General features: G+C 35.5%; 1 protein-coding gene across 2 annotated transcripts; it reads left to right on the plus strand.

Moving 5' to 3' along the window:
• Positions 1–1,757: 1,757 nt before the first annotated feature.
• On the plus strand, positions 1,758–11,782 carry LOC147869742 (uncharacterized). Of its 2 annotated transcripts, none has more exons than XM_087332676.1 (12): positions 1,758–2,119; positions 4,222–4,333; positions 4,630–4,718; positions 4,796–4,864; positions 5,035–5,164; positions 5,428–5,586; positions 6,291–6,642; positions 6,724–6,836; positions 7,673–7,823; positions 8,929–9,386; positions 9,466–9,661; positions 9,772–11,782. In XM_087332676.1, exons 1-12 carry the CDS (start codon positions 1,942–1,944, stop codon positions 11,575–11,577), a joined length of 3,813 nt encoding a protein of 1,270 aa, XP_087188802.1. In that variant the 5' UTR covers positions 1,758–1,941; the 3' UTR covers positions 11,578–11,782. The 2 variants fall into 2 exon arrangements, with proteins under 2 accessions (XP_087188802.1, XP_087188809.1); XM_087332683.1 differs by having other exon boundaries at positions 9,469–9,661.
• The last annotated feature ends 8,702 nt before the right edge of the window (positions 11,783–20,484 follow it).

Consider the following 20,484-nt stretch of genomic DNA (forward strand, 5'->3'; position numbering starts at 1 on the left):
AAATCTTGATACTAGGCTTATTGATGTCACAATATCAAGAGTTCATGACGATTTCATCCTTTGTATATGTGGAAAATCTTTTGTGGAACTGCATCTGTTACTAATACGAACCACAGTTAGCTAACAGCTAAGGCCATTGGCTATAGGTATAATTTGACGACTTCTGCCTTTGTACATTATGAAATTTGTACTTTCTTTAACATTTTCTAGACATTCTTTAATGACGTAGTGTGTTTCCTGTATAAAGTTTCAATAGCAATCATGTCTCAAAAGCGAGTGGATAAAAAATAGATCTAGATTGATTACGAAATCTGAAACCTTACTGCATTAGTAGATTTAGTGTCCATTGTGATTAAGATACTTGAATGTGCTTCTTAGCTATTTGTCTTCAATTTAATTACATGGACGCATAGTTGTTTTGTATGGTTATTTTGGTAGAATTTGATGAAGAAAAGGTATGTTGATATAGATGAAAGTTTGTGCACTTGTCAAATTCGATTGAAATTGTTTTTTATGCAATAAAGTATTGAAAAGCTCTCAAGCTTCAACTATCAACCTACTTTTCATGCTTGCATGTACCGTCACATGTTGAGGGTCATCCTTTATCCCTATAATCATGACATTGAATACTAGAATCATAAATTTCTAAGAGAACATTTGTAACTTAGCAATTGGAACATTGTGAAACATTAGACAATTTCTATCTTGGGTGACTATGATATAACCACCAACTTTTCATTTGATCGAATAATTCATGACTTGATTGCAACATATGTCCAAATTCTAGTTTAACAACCACCCTATCGAAGCAATGGTATGTCATAAACTTTTCATACATTGTCAAGTGGAATATTTCACTTGCAACATTTGTTAAGGTTTGACCATGAGTATAATATCATTGACTAATGAGGAACATGCCATAGGAGACCCATGATTTGGGTGACAATAAATCATGTCATTGTCAATTGCATCATGATGACTTTCAATGACCATGGCGTGGCTATGGTTTTTGCGCCCCTTGGGGATATGATTAACATTGAGTGATCAATGTCCATGGGGTCATTGTTTCCATGCCCAAAATCTATTGTCACGGACATTGATGATTAACCGAGTTGAACTCCATAGGGGATGGTGGGTGGACATCACCCACACACTTGGTCTTGTTAGCTACCCATCCAAAATCCTCACGCTTTGAGCGAGCCCTTTGAATGAGCATAGTCATTTACGAATACCATTGATCAGTTGCTCTTTTGATGTAGTTGGATGTGAGCAAACACAAATTAACCACTCATATGTGTTTGATGACACATGGGGGTTTCTTGAGCACATAAGGAACAAGGCATGGTTGATTGATGGCAATGGCAAGCGACTATGATCACTTGGAACACGAGAATATAGACGGGCAAGGCGGATGGCAAAAGATCAAACGTCGGGGTGACAAGCATGCAACATCCCCCTAGTGGAGTTAAACTTGGGAGTTCGAAGCACAATGTTTTGCTTCGAACAATATGCACTCGACTATTCACGTCCACATAGGCAATGCATGAGGTGTGTGTGGCCGGGTGCTACGCCAAGTTACCCGTAAGGCGCCAAACCTGGAGCGAGGGAATGAATTGTGACATGAGGCCAGAGGAAGGCCACTTACATACTTTGCTTGTTGCCTTGTAACATGGTGCGTGTGTTTGTTTGTGCTGTTTTTTTATTTCTAAATTTTAGTTTTGGGTTCTTATTTTTTGGTTTTTGTCTTTGGCTTTTCTTTCTTCTGCGTTTCTCTTCCATAGCTCTCTCTCGCTCGCTCTCTCGCTGCGCGCAGGTTTCTTGCTCCGCGATCTGCACCCACCGAATACATCGAAGGACGGAAAATAGAAGAACAGAACAGGTCACGAGAGCGTCCGTACGAACGAACAGTAAATAAATCGGACGTTTTCTTTTTTAGAATCCATGGCCTCGAATTCCAGAGAAGAAGAAGGAGCTAGCTCTTCTGCAGAGACGCCAAAGTTTGATCCTGCAGAATCTGTTAGCAGAGAGTGGCCTTCTTTGGAGACGATTGCTTCTTCTGCCTCTACGTCTCCCGCGTGGAATACTGAAGATGATGATGAATCTGGATCATGTGTCCCCGGTAAGCATCTTCGCTTTCTTCTCATTTCCTTTTGTCTGTAGGATGTTTTTTCTTTCCACAGTAAATTTTCATTTTTAGGGCTTCTGAATCTTCGCATGGTTCTGCATAGTAGATGCTTAAACCGCTTGTGAGAGGAGACTTTAGGCCTGGTTGATATCGAAAGACAGGAATTAATTTTTTGCAGATATGGCCAGAAACCATCGTGTTGAATTATTTTAGACTTTCCGACTCTTCTCAGTGTGCTTTAAAGTGTATGTATTTGGAGACTTATGCCTGTTTCGAGTGGAATGCTTGGATGAAAACCTGTTTTGATGTGGTGCAAATCACTGTTTGCAAGGACTGTTGAGGTTGGATGGAAACAATTTCAGCTGATGTTGTACAAAATCACTAGTCACAAGAAAGTAAGAAGAACAATTCTTGGCAGGTCCACTGAGGGTGCAGAAAAACAAGCTCAACCAGTGTAGTATAAAATCATTTGTTGCAAGAAAAGTGTGGCAGACATTTTGTTTTGTCTACAGATGTGAGACAAATTTTGTTGTCGCAAGTAAAGTAGGACATCCAACTTCTTGTGCTGCCTATTGAGGTGGGAAAGTGACATATCAGATGATGTAGCACAAAAAAGTTAGTTGCAAGAAATGTGAGGCAAACAACCTTTGTATGGCTAGTTGAGGTTGGACAAGAAAAACATCGTCAAACAAGCAACAGAAGTGCAGACTCGGATCAAACCTAAGCGTCCCCAATTAATAGCTATGGCTATTTTGCAAAGCACTCCGATGTTCTTTTGTAACTTTGGCTTTGTGTGAGTCTGAATTGCCTGTCAGTGGTAATGGTGTATTTGACACGCATTGTTTGGAAAATATATCTTCTACTAAGCAGACAAGTCTCCTTCTCATACGTGATATCTTGTTTGAAAAATTTCCAACCATGAATTAAAGATTCAATTGTCATTGTGATGAACGAGGGCAAATTTCCTGTAAGTACTTTAATTCAAGGCAGGAGGCATTGTTTCTCTTTTAATTCGATAGAAATGTACACCGTGCTCCTCGATTGTTAGTGGCATATGGCTTACTAGGTATGAGTTGACACAATAAAAGAGAAAGAAGAAGAAGAAATGGGTACACCAAGGTGACTATGTGAGGCAGTGGATGGTCTTGCCCTTGAAAGGAACTGAAAGGCAGTAAAAGTGAAAACTGAGGTCTTAACTCTTACATCCCATTGATCAACACATTCTACACTCTAGGATAGAGAAAAATTGTAAAATAACAGAATATATGGTACCTCCTAATTTCCAAGCGTGTTTATTACTCAAGCTTTGTCACAGTTTGCATTAATTGTAACATTTCCAAATGTAATAACCTCATTCACATGTCCTTGTAGATTTCATGGATTAGGCATTTATCCTAAATAATTCTGCAAATTAATGCAAATTATAATAGCCATATTGTATATTTCTGGCCCTAATTATCCTTAATTGCACTTGGTTCAAGATAATTGTCACAAGCTGTGTTTAAATGCTGGTATAGTAAGAGCTGTTTGTGGGGTTCTGCACATGTAAGATCTCCAGATAATCCGAGGAGTGGGACATTCAATTGAGATCTATAATCAGAAGCTTGAATGTTATCCTAACCATCAATGAGAATCTCTACCAGGCTAGATATTTCACAGAAAAATTTAAAATTTTCCTTTTTTATAGTGCAAGGCTACATCATCACAAGAAAGCCATATAGCATTTACTTATCTGCAATATCTAAGAGAGGAAAATTTCATTGGTTTGGGTACATGATTATATTGTCAAACAATTGAGATACTATGAAGTATGAAGCCATTCATTCTCTGTTAATTTAGTTCACCTTATGGCTTGTTTAGATCACTGATGATTCAGTAGGCATCTCTTCCCTTTGATGATCTTCAATCTAGGGTGTCCTCTATAACTTAATACAGGCTTGATTATCTACCATTTTGAGTTGGAATCTTACAAAATAGACAAATATGAGTAAAAGCCATTGTGAACTATTTACAATATTTATCTCTTAACTTTGAATTTTAATTTTGTTTCAATTATTCCTTCCATGACGTCATTTTTGTGTTAAATTCTTTGTTAGGAACAAGACCGTCAGATTTATATGGAAAATTTACGTGGAAGATCGAGAATTTTTCACAAATAAACAAAAGGGAGCTTCGAAGTAATTTATTTGAAGTTGGTAGCTACAAATGGTAAATATGAATGTAAATTTCTAAGGATTTGATAATAGTGATGCCTATATAGGAGAGTCATGCTTGAGAAAGGTATGCAAATTTTGAATGTTGCGGCTGTCTGAATATATCAAATATAACATTATCTTAGGTCTAGTCTATGACATCTGAATATATCAAGCATAGCATTATTGGCAGTATGATGGAAGGATTTAAATTTTGATGATTATCAAACAAAGGTTGTTCTTTCCTGGTTTTGCACTAGTTTATACATTATATTCTATGTATAAAAGCATCAATTTACTTCGTTTATGCAGGTATATTCTTGTGTATCCCCAAGGTTGCGATGTTTGTAATCATTTGTCCCTCTTTCTCTGTGTTGCTGATTATGACAAACTGCTACCTGGTATGAGTGAACCTATGCACATTTTAGATGCTTTGCCAAATCTTGAGACTGACGCAAAATTTAACATATCTGTGTAGGCTGGAGTCATTTTGCACAATTTACTATTGCTGTTGTTAATAAAGACCCGAAAAAGTCCAAGTACTCAGGCAAGTTTTGAGAAGAGGCACATGTATATGGAATTAAATTTATTTTACAAATAGTCAAAGACATGCTCTATGTGTTTGATATTTTAACTGGGTCTAGAAAACAATTGGCGAAAAGTGGCATGTATCTACTCACACTCATGTATATATCGTGAAATAATTTGTTTCGCCAGATACATTGCACCGGTTTTGCAAAAAGGAACATGATTGGGGATGGAAGAAATTTATGGAGCTTTCGAAAGTGTTGGATGGCTTCACAGTTGCAGATACTCTTGTTATTAAAGCTCAAGTACAAGTAATCCGGTATGATTTCAGAATCAAATGTTTTTGTTCTGATGCTGTCATAATTATAATTCTCTGGGGTGATTCGGTTGAACTAGACTCATGGCTTGGATATGAACTAGACTCATAGAACTAGACGCTGGGCTGACATTTTTTTAATCATAGAACTAGATGCATGGCTTTGATACGAACACTAAGCAAGTAAAACTGACACTAAATGGATCAATATAATACCGATAGCAAACTGAATGTTCAGTAGAGTAACCTTTTATTTCTCCTTGCAGAGAAAACCCTCATCGTCCATTCAGGTGCTTAGACTGCCAGTACAGGAGGGAACTGATTCGTGTGTACTTGACCAACGTTGAAGGGATATGCCGTCGCTTTGTGGAGGAGAAACGTGAGAAGATTGGGAAGCTAATGGAAGATTCCTTGAGATGGTCCAGGTGTGTCAGTATTTGGATTTTTGATAGATAAAGTACTTTTCTTGTCTCCTTGCACATTCCGGGACTTTGAATTTAACTGTCAAATTAAGAAATGTCTCATAATTGTCTTTGAGCATGTAGATGACCCTGTGTTTTTAACCAGTTTATCGACATTCTCTCTTGGATATTTAAGCATGATTTTTGTCGAGGGTTCCAACCACCAAGTGGAAACTTACTTTCTTTGTTTACTTCGATATGTGTTTGTGTGCATCTTTCTTTCCTTTAGATTGGGCTTTTCCATTGTTTATTTATCATGACTTTCAATTCTTTCCTCCATGTCTTTCTCTCTCGATGCATAGAAGTCATTTGGTAAGTAGTCATAGGAGAGAAAATGCATGGCACATGTACTGAAATGTCTACTAAAAATGACTGATAGATTGTTAGAAATAAGCTTCTAATTTATCTGCTCTATAAATGCTACAACGAGCCTACTTTTTGCTCTGATGTCAGCTGGTCCCCATCGAGGTTTAACAGTTGTTTTATATTCCATTGGGTGACTTTTGGTAGTTTGGTCAGCAGTACAGAGCATCTAGTGCTACTTGTGCCTTTTACCTTGAGAAGACATGCATAAGCATTTCACTCTCCAGTCTAGAAACACTTAAAAATCATGATTTTTCTTTGATACATTTTTAGGTCTAAAATTTCTCTTATACTTTATTGGGCAGCTTTCGAGTTTTTTGGTCAACAGTAGAGGAGAACATGCGCCGCCGCTTATCCCGTGAGAAGACAGACACAATCTTAAAAGCGATCGTGAAGTGTTTTTTCAATGAAAAAGAGGTTACCTCAACCTTGGTTATGGATGCTCTTTATAGTGGGTATCGAGCGTTGGATTACCGAAGTAAAAATAAAAAAGGAAAGATAAATGGATTTGAAGTGGAGGAAGCTCATAATCCTATTGTTTGGGTCGAGAAAGAGTTCTTTGTTCTTGCTGGTGATGTGCTTCTGCTCTTGGATCGTGCAGTAAATGAATCAATCCCATTCTACAAAGATGACAAGGGACCTCAAAATAGAACTAAGGTAAACTGTGAACTTTATTATAGTAAATAGTACAAGGAAGTTTTTCTGTAGCCAAGTCCTTCCAATGTACATTTTGTGTAGGATGTAAGCTCTGGAGATGATTTTGGAAAAGATAACCTTGAACGGGATGAAAGAAGGCTTACAGAGCTTGGACGACGAACAGTAGAAATGTTTGTCCTAGGTCACCTGTTCAGGTACTCAATCATGGATATGATCTTTGTTTTCTTAGTCTCTTTTACAAGTGGTTGCTAGCCTAATGCTAAAATGGTGAGAATCTCTTTTATTATCCTTAATAACACAATATATATAGTATGAATCATTCATTGTTAGAGCAATCAATATCAACTCTAGGCTAAATTTAATCTTAGCAGAGGTAATTATCATGCAGAGAGAAATAAATCCATACTGATTTATTGCAAATAGTTGAGAAGACCATTATTAATATGAGATTTTTGTTTAATTTAACTTTCTGATCCATACATTTCACATGTAAGGTTGAGAGGTTCATTGGCACTATTTTGATCTATAGCCATTTTTTGTTAATAAACCATCTGGCATGTTCAAGTCTTACACTGATATCACTAATTTATTTGATGCTACCGTAGAAAGGAAGTGTTGAACACATTCCTTCTGGTGTTCTTTGGCAACCTTACTAACTGAGCTACTTCCGTTTTATTTATTTAACTTTTGAGTTTTCTCAGACCTTGTGAAACCCTCATTTTTATTTATTTCCGTGGCTGTCTTTACTGTCTCCATATGTATGAAATTTATTTGATAGTTGATCGCATTCTTTTTACTTTTGTTTGAACAAACATTTTTCTCTTTGCTTTCAAAATTTGTGTATGATCTCTTCATAGTATTTTTTCATAATCTACATATCCTCATTTCAAGTAATTTTTTATGAAAAAATAGGATGCTATTCATGATTTAGTTTTGTTTTATATTCTTGAAATTCAGATTTTGATTGTCATTCGGCTGTATCTAGTTGCATGTTAGAAGTAATAATGCAACAGTTATTTCAATATTGCAGTAACCGCGTTGAAGTGGCTTATCTTGAAGCAATTGCTTTAAAACGTCAAGAAGAGCTGATACGTGAAGAGGAGGCTGCAGAACAAGCAGAAATAAAACTAAAAGCAAGGCGGGAAGCTGCTGAAAAAGAGAAACGAAACAAGAAAAAACAGGTGTTTGCATCCACATATATCAATATCCATCAAGCTAATGGAAAAGTGGCTTCATATAGTTGATATTGTATTGAATCAAAATCATGGTTTAATGTGTTCCCCAAATAATTCAGGCCATGTTTTCCAGTTGCCACTTATTTAGCTTTAAGTAATATCAATGTCATTGCTCTGTTTAATACATCTATAGAAGCTTTTTTCCTGTGTGTTATGAGCTTCACCATTGTAGGATGATGAATATATATGTACCATTAAGGCTGGACATTTAATATGAGCATAACGTTATGAACCAATTCTAAAGGCTAAGTTCAATGGATTTAAGGGTAGGATAAGTGGTAAATCGGTTATATTAGGACTTGGAACAAACCCTTTTTGGAGCCTAGGGAGTTCAGCTATATAAAGAGAACCACCTACCCTTTTTGTTATGGCTTTTTTTAAGACAGTATTAAGACTCTGCTGGTGAGACAAAGCTTTCATATTTTGAATCTGATGCTAGCCAAATATGTTCAAGGATTCAGCTAGTATGGGATGCCAATTGGGTTTTTTATTTTCTTGACCTTTTCTCTGGAATAGTTGCTGTGGTTAATCACAGTTAGTTTATTATTTTGCCTTTAATCTTTTACTTAATTGTTTATCGTTAGCATCGATCATATATGGCACATGAACTGAGGTTACATTTTTGCATCGTGAGCAATCATTGTGAGTTGATGGGGGGAAGTGCATATGTCAGCTTTGTAGAGTTCTGACATAATCAAACTCAGGCAAGGTATACTGATTTGAGTTTCAAAGGATGTTTGTGGTGGATCATAAAACTATATGAGCAAGTGACAAAAAGAGTGATCTTGATTGAGCATATTAATTTTGTTCTCATAACTCTTCACTGTTCTTGTATGCTTATGCCTATGCTGACATGGGCTTGAACTGCCCCATTTCCCCAATCTTGGTATATTTTGGTTGATTGAGCTCTTTTGTATATGTTGCTCATTCTCGCAGTTCCAAATTCCAGATTAAAGGGATAAAATTTTTAGCATTTCTTTTGCTCCTTAATTTTGCGAAGAATATAGTACTGTATTTTGTTAATATCTTTGTTTCTTGTCTAATGATTTAGGCAAAACAAAGGCGAAACAGTCGCAAAGAAAAAGATAAGACTGTTGAAGTGAAGCATCTAGGAACACAAGAATTGAGGCAACAAGAAGATTCAACAAGCAGTAGAGCTACCGTAAGCTCCTTGTCAAAAGGAACTTCTATTATGGGGGATGATGATGATGATTCAAGTGTCCTGGATAATGTTGATGGTGTAGTGGGTACGCTGAGGCTTACTACAGAAGATGTTTGGGAAAGGGAAGGGGCCGAGATGCATCAAGCAATGGAAGCAAGTTTCAGTGGAGGTTCATGTATAGACTCTGCTCCAAATGGCCAATCAAATCAGATACAGGAAGGTCTTTTAGATGACAGTTCATCTACATGTTCCTCAGATTCTATTTTATTTCACACTGCTTCAAATGGGCCTGGTAGAAAGAGGTCAAACACAAATATGGCAGATTTAAGCCCAGCATCCGCAAGCAGGTAACCATTTGTTTTTATGATATTTGTATAATGACGTTTTCTGGAACTATGTGGGTTATCAGTTTCCTGTATTGTGTAGCAGAGCACGTGGAAGGGTCAGTAATGAAAAGGACTCAAGTCAAGGTGAAACTGTTGGAGCGCTAAGGGGCAGATCAGGCAGTTCCAGTCGAGCAGAGAACAGCTGTAGCTGCAATACCGGCGATCCTGACACAGACACTGTTATTACATCCCTAAAGAAACGGGTGGAAAGGCTTCAACGGTGTCTTTTAGAAAAGGTGTCATGTTTGTCAATGAAAAAAGGAATTTTTGGTTTTTGGCTTGTACTCTGTATGGTAGTAAGATGTTTATTTATTTATTTTTGGGGCGGTGTCTGTTATTCCTATAGGAGGAGCTGGTTACAACATTACAGAAACAACTTAGTCATTATCAACATCAAGTTGGTAATGATGGAGATGGAAAAGCTGGGGATGATGCTCAAGGACATGGTGATTCTGACAATGGTGGCACGGAATATATCAAGCTTTTGAAGAAAGATAATAAGCCTAAAGAAAACATGGAGAATGAGGGAAAGAATGTCGAGAAATATGCGATGAATCATATTGAAATATCCTCTCCTAAGAAGATTTACAATGCTCAAGCCAGGTTGACTAGTAGCACCTGTGAACAGAATGCTACTGAAACTCTTCGTTCTCTTAACCCTGCAGATTTTCCTTCTCTAACAAGTGCAGGGAAAGTGGATACACAACTATCCAGGCCATCAAGTGCATCAAGCCTGCCAACAACTTCAAGAGTAACACCTGCAGGTTTTACTTCTGTAACAAGTGCAGCAACTGTGGATACTAATATTCCAAGGCCATCAAGTGCATCAGGTCTACCAACAACGTCAAGAGTAGTACCGGTTGTGTCACAACAATGGAATGAACCCCCACCTCTGTCACGGTCTGTTAGTGCCATAGACAGGCTAGGAGTGACAGTCACAGAGCCAGCATCGTCGTCGTCATCATCATCATCATCATCATCTATGCAGCAAAACTCACCAGTCATTCCTTCTTACAGGAATGCTGCTGCAGGTATCATGAGAACCAGTAGCCCATTTGCGACATCAACCCCAATGGTCCCTCATGCTGATCCTGGCTTCCGAAATGATTTGCAATACATGAACATGACTTTGCATGGAGGCTTACATCAGTCGGCAATACCTTATGCTGTTGCACAAAATGATGTAGCAATGCAGAAGTTCTTGGGTGGTTTTGGAGTACACACTGCTGCTACAAGAGATGAATCGAGATTTGGGGTCAAGCTATCTCGAAGTGAATCTGATATGGTTATGCGAACAAACAGAATTGATACAATGGATGCTAGTGGCAATACGCAATCAGATTGTCAGCGAGAAAGAAGCTTGGGTTTCACTTTTGGCACAGTCACTCCCGAGATGCTACATTTACAGCAGCAACAAGAGAATCAGCTTAGCCACATGGATAATGGTCATTTTGAACAATTTTCCTCACAGAGTATGAGTGCAAATGTACTAGAACATCATTCTGTTCAGATGCATGATCCATGTTCTCCTTTGAGTGAACATCAAGAGAGCTTTTCTCAATGTGTTAATACATTGCAGGCCAGACATATAGGGGCAGAAATGGCTGTCTCTGGTTCAACAGTGCCAGAAGAGTTCCCCCATCTTGACATAATCAATGAACTACTTGATGAGGATAAGATTCTCAGTGCAAAAGCATTGAATGCTTTCCTTAGACAGGCAGGTTATCAAAGCATTCAGTCTCCTGTGAATGTATATGATTATCAAAGGATGTACGCAAGTCAAATGGGATTGGATGTGAATCCTATGATTCATAGTGGCAATGCTGCAGAGAGGAGTGATGCAGGCATCCATGTCAATGTTCCTCCATTCTCTAATGCTCCGGATGGCAGGGTCATTAATGGTCATGGAGATAACATGCACCTACAGTCATACACACTTTCTCCATTGCATTGTAGTGGATTATTAGAAGGCATGCCTGAACACCATTGGCAAGGTTCTCAAGGAGACTTAACATCCATGAATGGATATCAAAATGATATGGATGTCTTGGTTGGCTATCCAATACAAACCCATGTTGGTATCCCAGATTGTCCTCCATATACACTAGGGCAGAATGGATATTCTATCTACTCCCAAATGAAGCATCCTTGAACAAGATGCTCAATGAAATTCTGAAACACATCTGTTTGCTGGTGTTTTTAGGAGGGTTTTTTGGTCTCATGTATTGGTAAAACGTCAATTTGAGATTAGCATTCTTATTTTGATTGGAAATTTCTTAAAACCTCTGATGTTTACAAATCAGTTGTCTGTAAGATAAGATTCTAAAATATATATTTTAGTATATTCACCACTCCTATATGGAATTTTAGAGAGGTAGAAAATTTCCGTTTCTTGCGCTATTTAGTAATTTGTAAAATATGACTCGTAAATTGTTAAAGCTCATCAGGTTAGGAACAGAAATCTTAGCATTATTTATTCATGTGATTGATTCTTAGATATATTTGATTCTATGATTATTTGATGATACAACAATTTATCAGCCCGACTTCCCATTGACAAATCCAATGTCAAAGGAGTTGGCATCCATAATTCTCGTTGGCATAATCCTCCAGAACTTTTGCTAAATGTTATTTCAGAAGCCTCATCTATCATCCTCCTTTTGTAAACCTAATAGTAAACAGATTCTCGGAATCTCGAATTGCTTGTAATCCTTAAAAGAACTCTCAGAATGTAAGAATGTTCAGGTGACAGGTCTTCTCAATCACATCTATTTGACTTCATAGTTCCATAGTATAGAACATAAGATAGAAATAATTTAAGAATCTTCTCAAATCTATTTGACTTCATACTTCCCTTAGTATAGGACATGGGATAGAAAAATGTTAGGATTTAGAGACAATTCTAGAGTTTTAGCCAAAAAAGGGAAGAGTTTTAGGATGAATATAAAATCAGTATTGTAGGCAACATAAGTTGTTTGGTCTTTAATGCTTTTTAGCAAGAGATCATTGACTTCTACTAGTTACGGTTTTAATACTTGATAGATAGTATAGATAATAGAATGGGCCATGTTATCATTAGATAAGTATATCATGTTTATCTCATACTATCAATAGTATGATACTATTTCTCCCATGCTATTTATCTTGTACTTGCACATGTCATGCCATTTAATAAATTTATATATTAGTTACCACTATATCTTTGGGTTATAGCCCATTGTAGACAAACGAGGCCTTGATTTCTGTCATGACAAAACTCTCTTTTAATATATATTTTATAGATCACAAACATATGCTTGCAAATATTTATGTAATCCCTAAACACTAACATTCCCTCCAAGCACACATTTATGTCATGAAGTCCTAACTTTCTTCAACACATTGTGGCTTCAACATATCTCACAACCACAAGTGCATGCTGCTTAGATGCTTGCATAAATTTACTGCCTATACTAACAACATGCAATATTTAGTCTTGAAATGATAAGGTAAACAATTTTCCTACTATTTGCCGATATATGCATCTTCAATTATGAGTACTTTTTCTACCCAAGATTTTTTCCTTAGGTCATTTAACTAGTTTCGAATCATACATATATAATTATTTTGACCTTTATGACATAAACCTTCTTTGACATAGTATAAAACCATCAAGATATTTCATGACTTTAAACCAAGAAAACACCGTAACTCTCCTAAATCTTTCATTTCAAACTCACATGTCCATTTCTTCTTAACATTGGTCAACTAACGTTCATTTGTGATTATAAGATTCTTCAGCACCTCCTCTATTTCAGTAGCTTCCACTAGTCTCTTTTACACAATTAACATGGTGAATTCATCATCTTTCTCAACAATATCCCAAAGATCTAATTAGTGGAGATATAGTTCAATTACAAAGGATAATTATATTCCCCAAACTACTCTACTTTTGCCACTTGTATTGTCATCTTCCAAAGTCACTTACACCTCAATACAATGAGTTTCAATAACTTTATTAGACAATAGTTTTAATTTACAACAAATGTTGTTTCAAATCAAAATTCAAATAAAATATTTTACAATATGTTTTGTTGACCAAACTTAGTAGCAGATCTTTAAGAGAAGATAATAAATGGCTTAGACTATTGATTTGCTTCCAGGACTAGGTTACGTAGAAATCTTTGAGAGTGTCATTTCTTCATCTTTATTCTTTTGACACCACCAGCACACAATTGATCTATTATAACAATTTTTTTTGAACCCTAATGTTTTACAAATATGACAATACCAAAGGATCCAATAAAAAATTCTCTATAGCTAGCTAGATAGTGTTAATGTAATTTTCACCATCCTCACTTTTCATGGGACTTCTTTGGGGTGCTCATAAAAACAACATTTTCCCCAAACATTTGGTATTTAGGATATTGGTTTGAATGACATTTAACTTATTGGGGGATATATTTGCAAGTTTGGGTGATAAGAAATATATATATATATATATATTAACGTCTTCTAAGACCAAAATTGCCCCATAAGACAATTGGTTTACAACAAAAATGGGGTATTTATCCATTCATCGAAAGTAAAAATAAAATATAAGAGGAACACTTCAAAAGTTGGTCAATCTTGGAGTGCATCAATTTGTTAAATTTGATTTCCTTTGGCATTGCTCATATGTTTGTGATTGTTATTGCAATTTATGCAACATGGGGATAGAGATATTGGATGGGGATGAGCTGCAATCATCTCACTGTAAGAGTTCAGTAAATATTGAGTGGGAAAGGATACGATCTTAGATTTCTTATTCACAGTTATTTTATTCCCTAAAATAGTCGCTCTTGATGATGCCAACAAGTGTTACTAGTTATCATAATTGCTATTAATATATTTGCATGTGTTTGTTTCTATTCATTATGGTACATTGGGTTTTTGCATGTGTGCATGTCAACACATTTTGTACACATGTGGTCGGATTGTTACCCATGGTAAAAACACAGTTTTGATTATTCATATAGCATAAGTCACCATTGTATTACAACAAGCAAACTCTTTAGTAAGTTTCCTTCGTAGATAGTAAACATCTAAATCATTTGTACTAATGTAACCATTACTAAGTTAAACCCATCCATTTAGTAAATACATATTTAAACATTCAAATTAAGATTTGTGACTCTATTCTAGAGTTGTTATTAATGAAAGAATTGTCGATGTCCAGGTAAAGGGACAAAATATTTGATAGGTAGACATTTGTTACCTTTGACGAAACCTTTAAACAACAAAACCGATATAAATCAATATTGTCCTCATCTATGAAGATTCAAATCTAATATCAATGTGTATGTGGTGGATGTTTAACATGTGTTTTAAACCTTGAAAGGATAATTAAAGAGACCATCAAGATGCAAGCCTTCCCAATTACTTAAGCATGGTCTTTTCCTTAAAACCTTCCAAAAGTTTTGAGTTAATGAATTTTTTTAGAGATAAAGTTTGGTCTATATCATTTACAAGTTGCATGATAATCTTAGAGGAGGAATGTAAACCAAAGTCCTTACTAATTGAAGCTAATGATCACAAGTTATAGAGAAAAGATGGAGAAGAAACAAACACTATAAATCACTATTATAAAGAGAATACGAACTCCTTAGACTCTAGATAAGTCCACACATTAAAGTGTTTTAGTCACTAATAAGAATAATAATCACTCCCCCTTCCTTTTACTAAGACTCTTCTAAACTCATCTTTCTTTCTCTAAGAATCCCCATCCTCAATCCTTTCTATTCATCATTTCTCTCTCCTATTTTGTTATGTACACATAACGTACGTGAGGGTAGGTCATTAATATTTATAAGTGAAGGGTATGTTCCCTAATGTGATTGGATAGGAAGAATGATAGGTGCATGCACTATCATGGTCTTGACAACCAATTAATGGAGAGTCTTTTAGAAAGGCACATTTATTCAAGGAGCCTAGGACGAGTTATAAATATGGGGTTTAGCTACCCTCATAAGAACATTACGTCGAAACGTTGTTGTCTTAGACACCGGTGGTGCGGGTTAGTCATCCTAATATCCAGCGGTATGGGACATCGGTGGTAGGGGGGGCATTTACGATTTTTACAAAATATCCACGTATAGACCTAGTTCTCCTCTTTGACACCACTTATGTTGTTATTATTATTTCTATTTTGTAGCTCTCATTTTGACATCCAAAATATCGTTCAAAAGTACATGTTGACTTTTTAACAAAAAATATTATCTATTAAGAAAACATATCCTTCCATTAGTTTTAAAAAACATATCAGCTACAAAATACAAAATGATGGAAATGAAGTGATTATCCTTCCCAACCCCTCTTGTGTAAGACAATAGCTAGCCATGAATCCTTCGTTTAATAGACTTGATTGAACACTTCCTCAATAGTTGAAACATACCATGAATTTGGATATGTTCAAACCAAATCAATCTTCCTCATCATGTTCATATTCAACATATCCAAATACCACCTTTGGGTCATCACGTGCATCCAATATACCACCACATTTACAATGACCAAGCATCCTTTATTTTCCATATTCAACGTAAAACTCAAGCAAAGCATAATGGTATAGAGGTCATTTTGTATGCCTCGATCCATGATTCCAACATGTATGAACATGCCATCATGTAAAGCCATGTGATCAATACCCACCTTAAGGAATCTCAACCCATCGAACAATTTATATGCATATGATAAACTTCCACATGTTGCATACAAATCAATAGTGCTTCTAATGAGCATATTCAAGTTTATACCTAGCTGAGCAATGGCAATATGGATTTCTTTTCCTTTCTTTTAACTCTGATGTGCTCGAACATGAAAATCACATCTTGAATGCAAGATTTGAAGAACAATGACACCATCCATCACATAAGAAGAAACAGACTTATTCCGAATGAATACATAAGAGCATCCCCCCCCCCCCCCCAACTTGTTTCAATGACGCCATCCATCTCATAAGAAGAAATGGGACTCTGCATACATATCATTTAGCATATTAGTGATCACAAGATCATGTTTCAAACCCTTTTCCTTTCTTTTAACTCAGATGTGTTCGAACATGAAAATCACATCTTGAATGCAAGATTTGAAGAACAATGACACCATCCATAACATAAGAAGAAACAGACTTCTTCCGAATGCATACATAAGAGCATCCCTCCCCCCACTTGTTTTAATGACTCCATCCATCTCATAAGAAGAAATGGGATTCTGCATACATATCATTTAGCATATTAGTGATTTAACAAATCTTTTCTTGCTCAAATATGGAGTTGGGATGAAGAAGTTATAGCGTTTTCCACAATCTTCTTATTCACTTCATTGACTTGCATTTTTTCTACTTTCTAACGTTTGGAAAAATGTCTTTATGTTTATACATTTGAATTTCTTATTATCTCGATAGTGATGATGATTGAATCTTTTATCCTTGAGTGTTCTAGTGTCCAACGTATTTGCAACAATCATTTTTTAGGAAGAAAAATTGGCATATCATTCAATAAGACATTTCTTTTATCAATACCAAAGTAAACTCAACCTTCAATGAAGATAAGAATTTATTTATTAACATTTTTAGTAAACATGTCAACATTTCAAAGTGAAGGATGGCCTAAAGGTACTCTAGTTAGAAATAAATTTTATTACTATACATGGTCATTGATTAGAAATGGAAAGAATCATTCCTCACTTACAAGGAAACTAATCGTTTTTCAAACTAATGTAAATGGATAGGTCCCCTTTACACCTAACCTTAATCCTACTTCAATTATGAATATCATCTAAATTTATTGTGGCAAATATGTAAGGAAACACAATTGTAAACACTTTATATATTAATATTTTGAGGATATGAGGATACATAATTATCACAATTTTGAGGATATTTTGAGGACTTAAAAGTAAATGAGAAAAAATTATTTCAATCTATGCATGCCCCACGTGGCATTAAATGGATTTGGGAAAGCTTTAATCGAAGCCTAAACTACAAAATTGGTCAGTATGTTACATCATGACCTTACCATGATGCGAATAAAGATATTGTATGCACGTTTCTTAAGAACCAAACTTTTTAGCACTCTCACTTTTGTTTCTTGTTTTTAATACAATTATTGTTGCAATGGAACACAACTTCCTTTTCAAGCATGAAAATGAGCTGATATATACATGTGTGTAGGACAATTTACAAAGTGAATATACATGTGATGATGTGTGTGAGAGAGGCATTTAAAGGAAAATCTAAGTAAAACTCCTAGCTTGCGTCGGAGTAATGATTAAATTGACAAAATTATCACTTCAATATCTTTATACTTTATTCAATTGAAAATTGTTTTGCCATTAAACTTTGAAATTCTTTGGAAAAATTATATGAGAACTAGTAATATTTGGCTTATCAACATTTAGCATGTCATGATCATTACTACTTCTATATTAACATTGGCTTGTGAGAACGCCAGGAATAATAGTTTCACATTGTAATATAATATACATATATGATTCTTCTAATGACCTTAGGTTTTGGTCTTGCATAGAATGTTAAAATCCTTATGGGTACCATAATGTCAGTGTGAATCGTGGAGGTCATCGTAATTTATGTTCAATATTTCATTATATCCATGAAGTGCATATCAATGAAACTTTGGTATTACTACATCTTGAGTACAACGGCACAATTAGAGTTGACAAACTATGATTATGATGTTGCATACTTCATGGAATTCTTGTAGAAGTGACTGTCATTTGTGTAAACATGACACATCTCTTGGTCACACATGACTTGCAAAGTAACTTCTCATGTTTCATGAAGATGCAATGCATGTGGAGGACCATATCTGTAGCATTCATGGCTTTAATTCTTGTATCTTAATTCAATATGTAAACTCAAAGACTTGTAGAATATTGTTATTTTATCACTGATCTACTTATCACAATTATGTAATTATCACATTAAAAAATACTCGCACATGAGATGTAGTTTGTTTCAACCCATTTTGCTTTTTCCTCGAATGGTACATGTTCATACAATAATATAGTTTTTTCACTTCCATGTAGTAACTAAAGTAACCATAATTCAACCACACATGGGGCATTTTGAATGTGCACACATCACCTACTTAATCTATGTTGGTCTCTTACTCAATGAAGTCTATATTCAATTGATATGTGTGAAAAAGACCATGCGCTTAAAAAAGGAAATGATTGGCATGATGCTAGACCTCAAAAATATGCCCCAGCCAGCCTTTTGGATCATCACATACCTTCTATATCCATTAGATCATGGGGCGAATGCTATCTTTTTTTCTTTTGTTTTTTTCCATAAAAAATATCCTCCATTGGTATTAAAATTAAAGGAAACAATATACATATATTGTCTTGCATCTGTTCAAAACTAATACAACACCTCCTCTACATATCCATAGTCTCTATAGCCTCTTTTGAGTGCATTCCATGAGATGATATTTGAAACCATAATTTTGCTAAATGTTTTCTGCATAGTTTCTACGTTTCAAGCATATCTCAAACTTAAACTAGACCATTCAAAAAGACTTCTTGTGGCAAATACTTGTTAAGCTTCAACCATACTTCTCAATAAGGGCACTTGTTTCTGTGACCTCCATGTTTTGTGAGGACATTTGAACATGGAAGTTGTTCCCTTTCTATATATCTCCCATGTTGCCACATGCTTTCAACATACCAGAAAATGTAATCATATTAAACCCCTCCATTTGCAAATGGTCAACAAAATTAAGAGTTTCTTCACAAAACCCAATTCCACATTACCTTGATATTGCATAAACTGAACATAATTCAATGATTCTTTATCTTGGCCATTCTCTACATATCCTCTTGTGCTTTTGCAAGGAAACAAAATAATATGGATAGTATCCGGGGCGAATGCTATCTTTCCACATCAACGGTCTTTACATACCATTGTCAAGCATGTGATATCTACACACATTATGCTTGTATGTAAAGCCTTAGGGCATAGTATCTTTTTTTGGAAAAAAAATTTAAAAAAATGATGATCATAATCATTCATATGGCTCATCAATACTTCATTTTGGATGAATTTAAAACAATTAGATTGGACTCAATATGTGTAGGGCCATGCGAGAATGCAAACCATGATGTTTTTATGTTTCTTCACAAGAGCAATTTGAAAGTAAACAAGATTCAAGAAGGTTGAGGAGATACAATGTCGTGAACCTTGAACGCATATTCACAAGGGATACAATTAATACAAAAATAAAAAAGACTTAGTGAAGCCAAGAGAATACACTTTGTGAGCCTAGAACACATTTCAATTTATTTAACTATTAGAACCACAAGTAAATAGAGGTTGAAGGGGTCCAATAGAGAGGTTATTGTTTGACCTTAATTACTTTGCTTATGTGAAACTCATGACAACATTAATTTTACATATAATATATAATTAAGAATAAATATGTAGTACAATGTTGAAGATAGACATGGGAAACTCTCTAGTATGCATATAATATAGAACGAGGGAGACAATCCTCCTTTCATGTTTAGGTATATTTGTTGAACTTCGTCCCATGAGTTTGTTACAAACCAAGGGACAATTAACATGTTGACATATGCATGTGAATAGAACCAAATATTCATTTTTCAATGTCTATCGTGTACCAATATCATAACAAAAGTGGTGCAAAATATGGATGCACATTAGCAATATATGGTTGCCCCGTCATTGCCCGAGTGATGATCAATAAGGGTGGCAAACTTAAATATAGCAATAAATAAATTTAGTTACCACATCAACATCCATCAAAGACCAATATAAACAATGCACAAGTTTATGATCGATGTCCATTATGAGCCTAAGACAGTAATAAGAGAACATGTGGGTGATCATTGATTGGCGTCAACGACCTATAAATAGCACCAAACATGCATTGAACCTCTCAATATCCATCATGTACCAATAAGACAACCAAGTTGGTGCAAAAAATTGCCCCATCTCACGTTGAAGAGAATATGCGCTAAGTTCTATGGAAGTAGTGGTGTGAATGGTGGACAAAGA

Source organism: Azolla caroliniana, unplaced genomic scaffold, assembly GCF_043228905.1.
Source record: "Azolla caroliniana isolate FFs.n. ecotype wild unplaced genomic scaffold, voAzoCaro1.0.p SCAF_1, whole genome shotgun sequence".
Taxonomy (NCBI): Eukaryota; Viridiplantae; Streptophyta; class Polypodiopsida; order Salviniales; family Salviniaceae; genus Azolla; species Azolla caroliniana.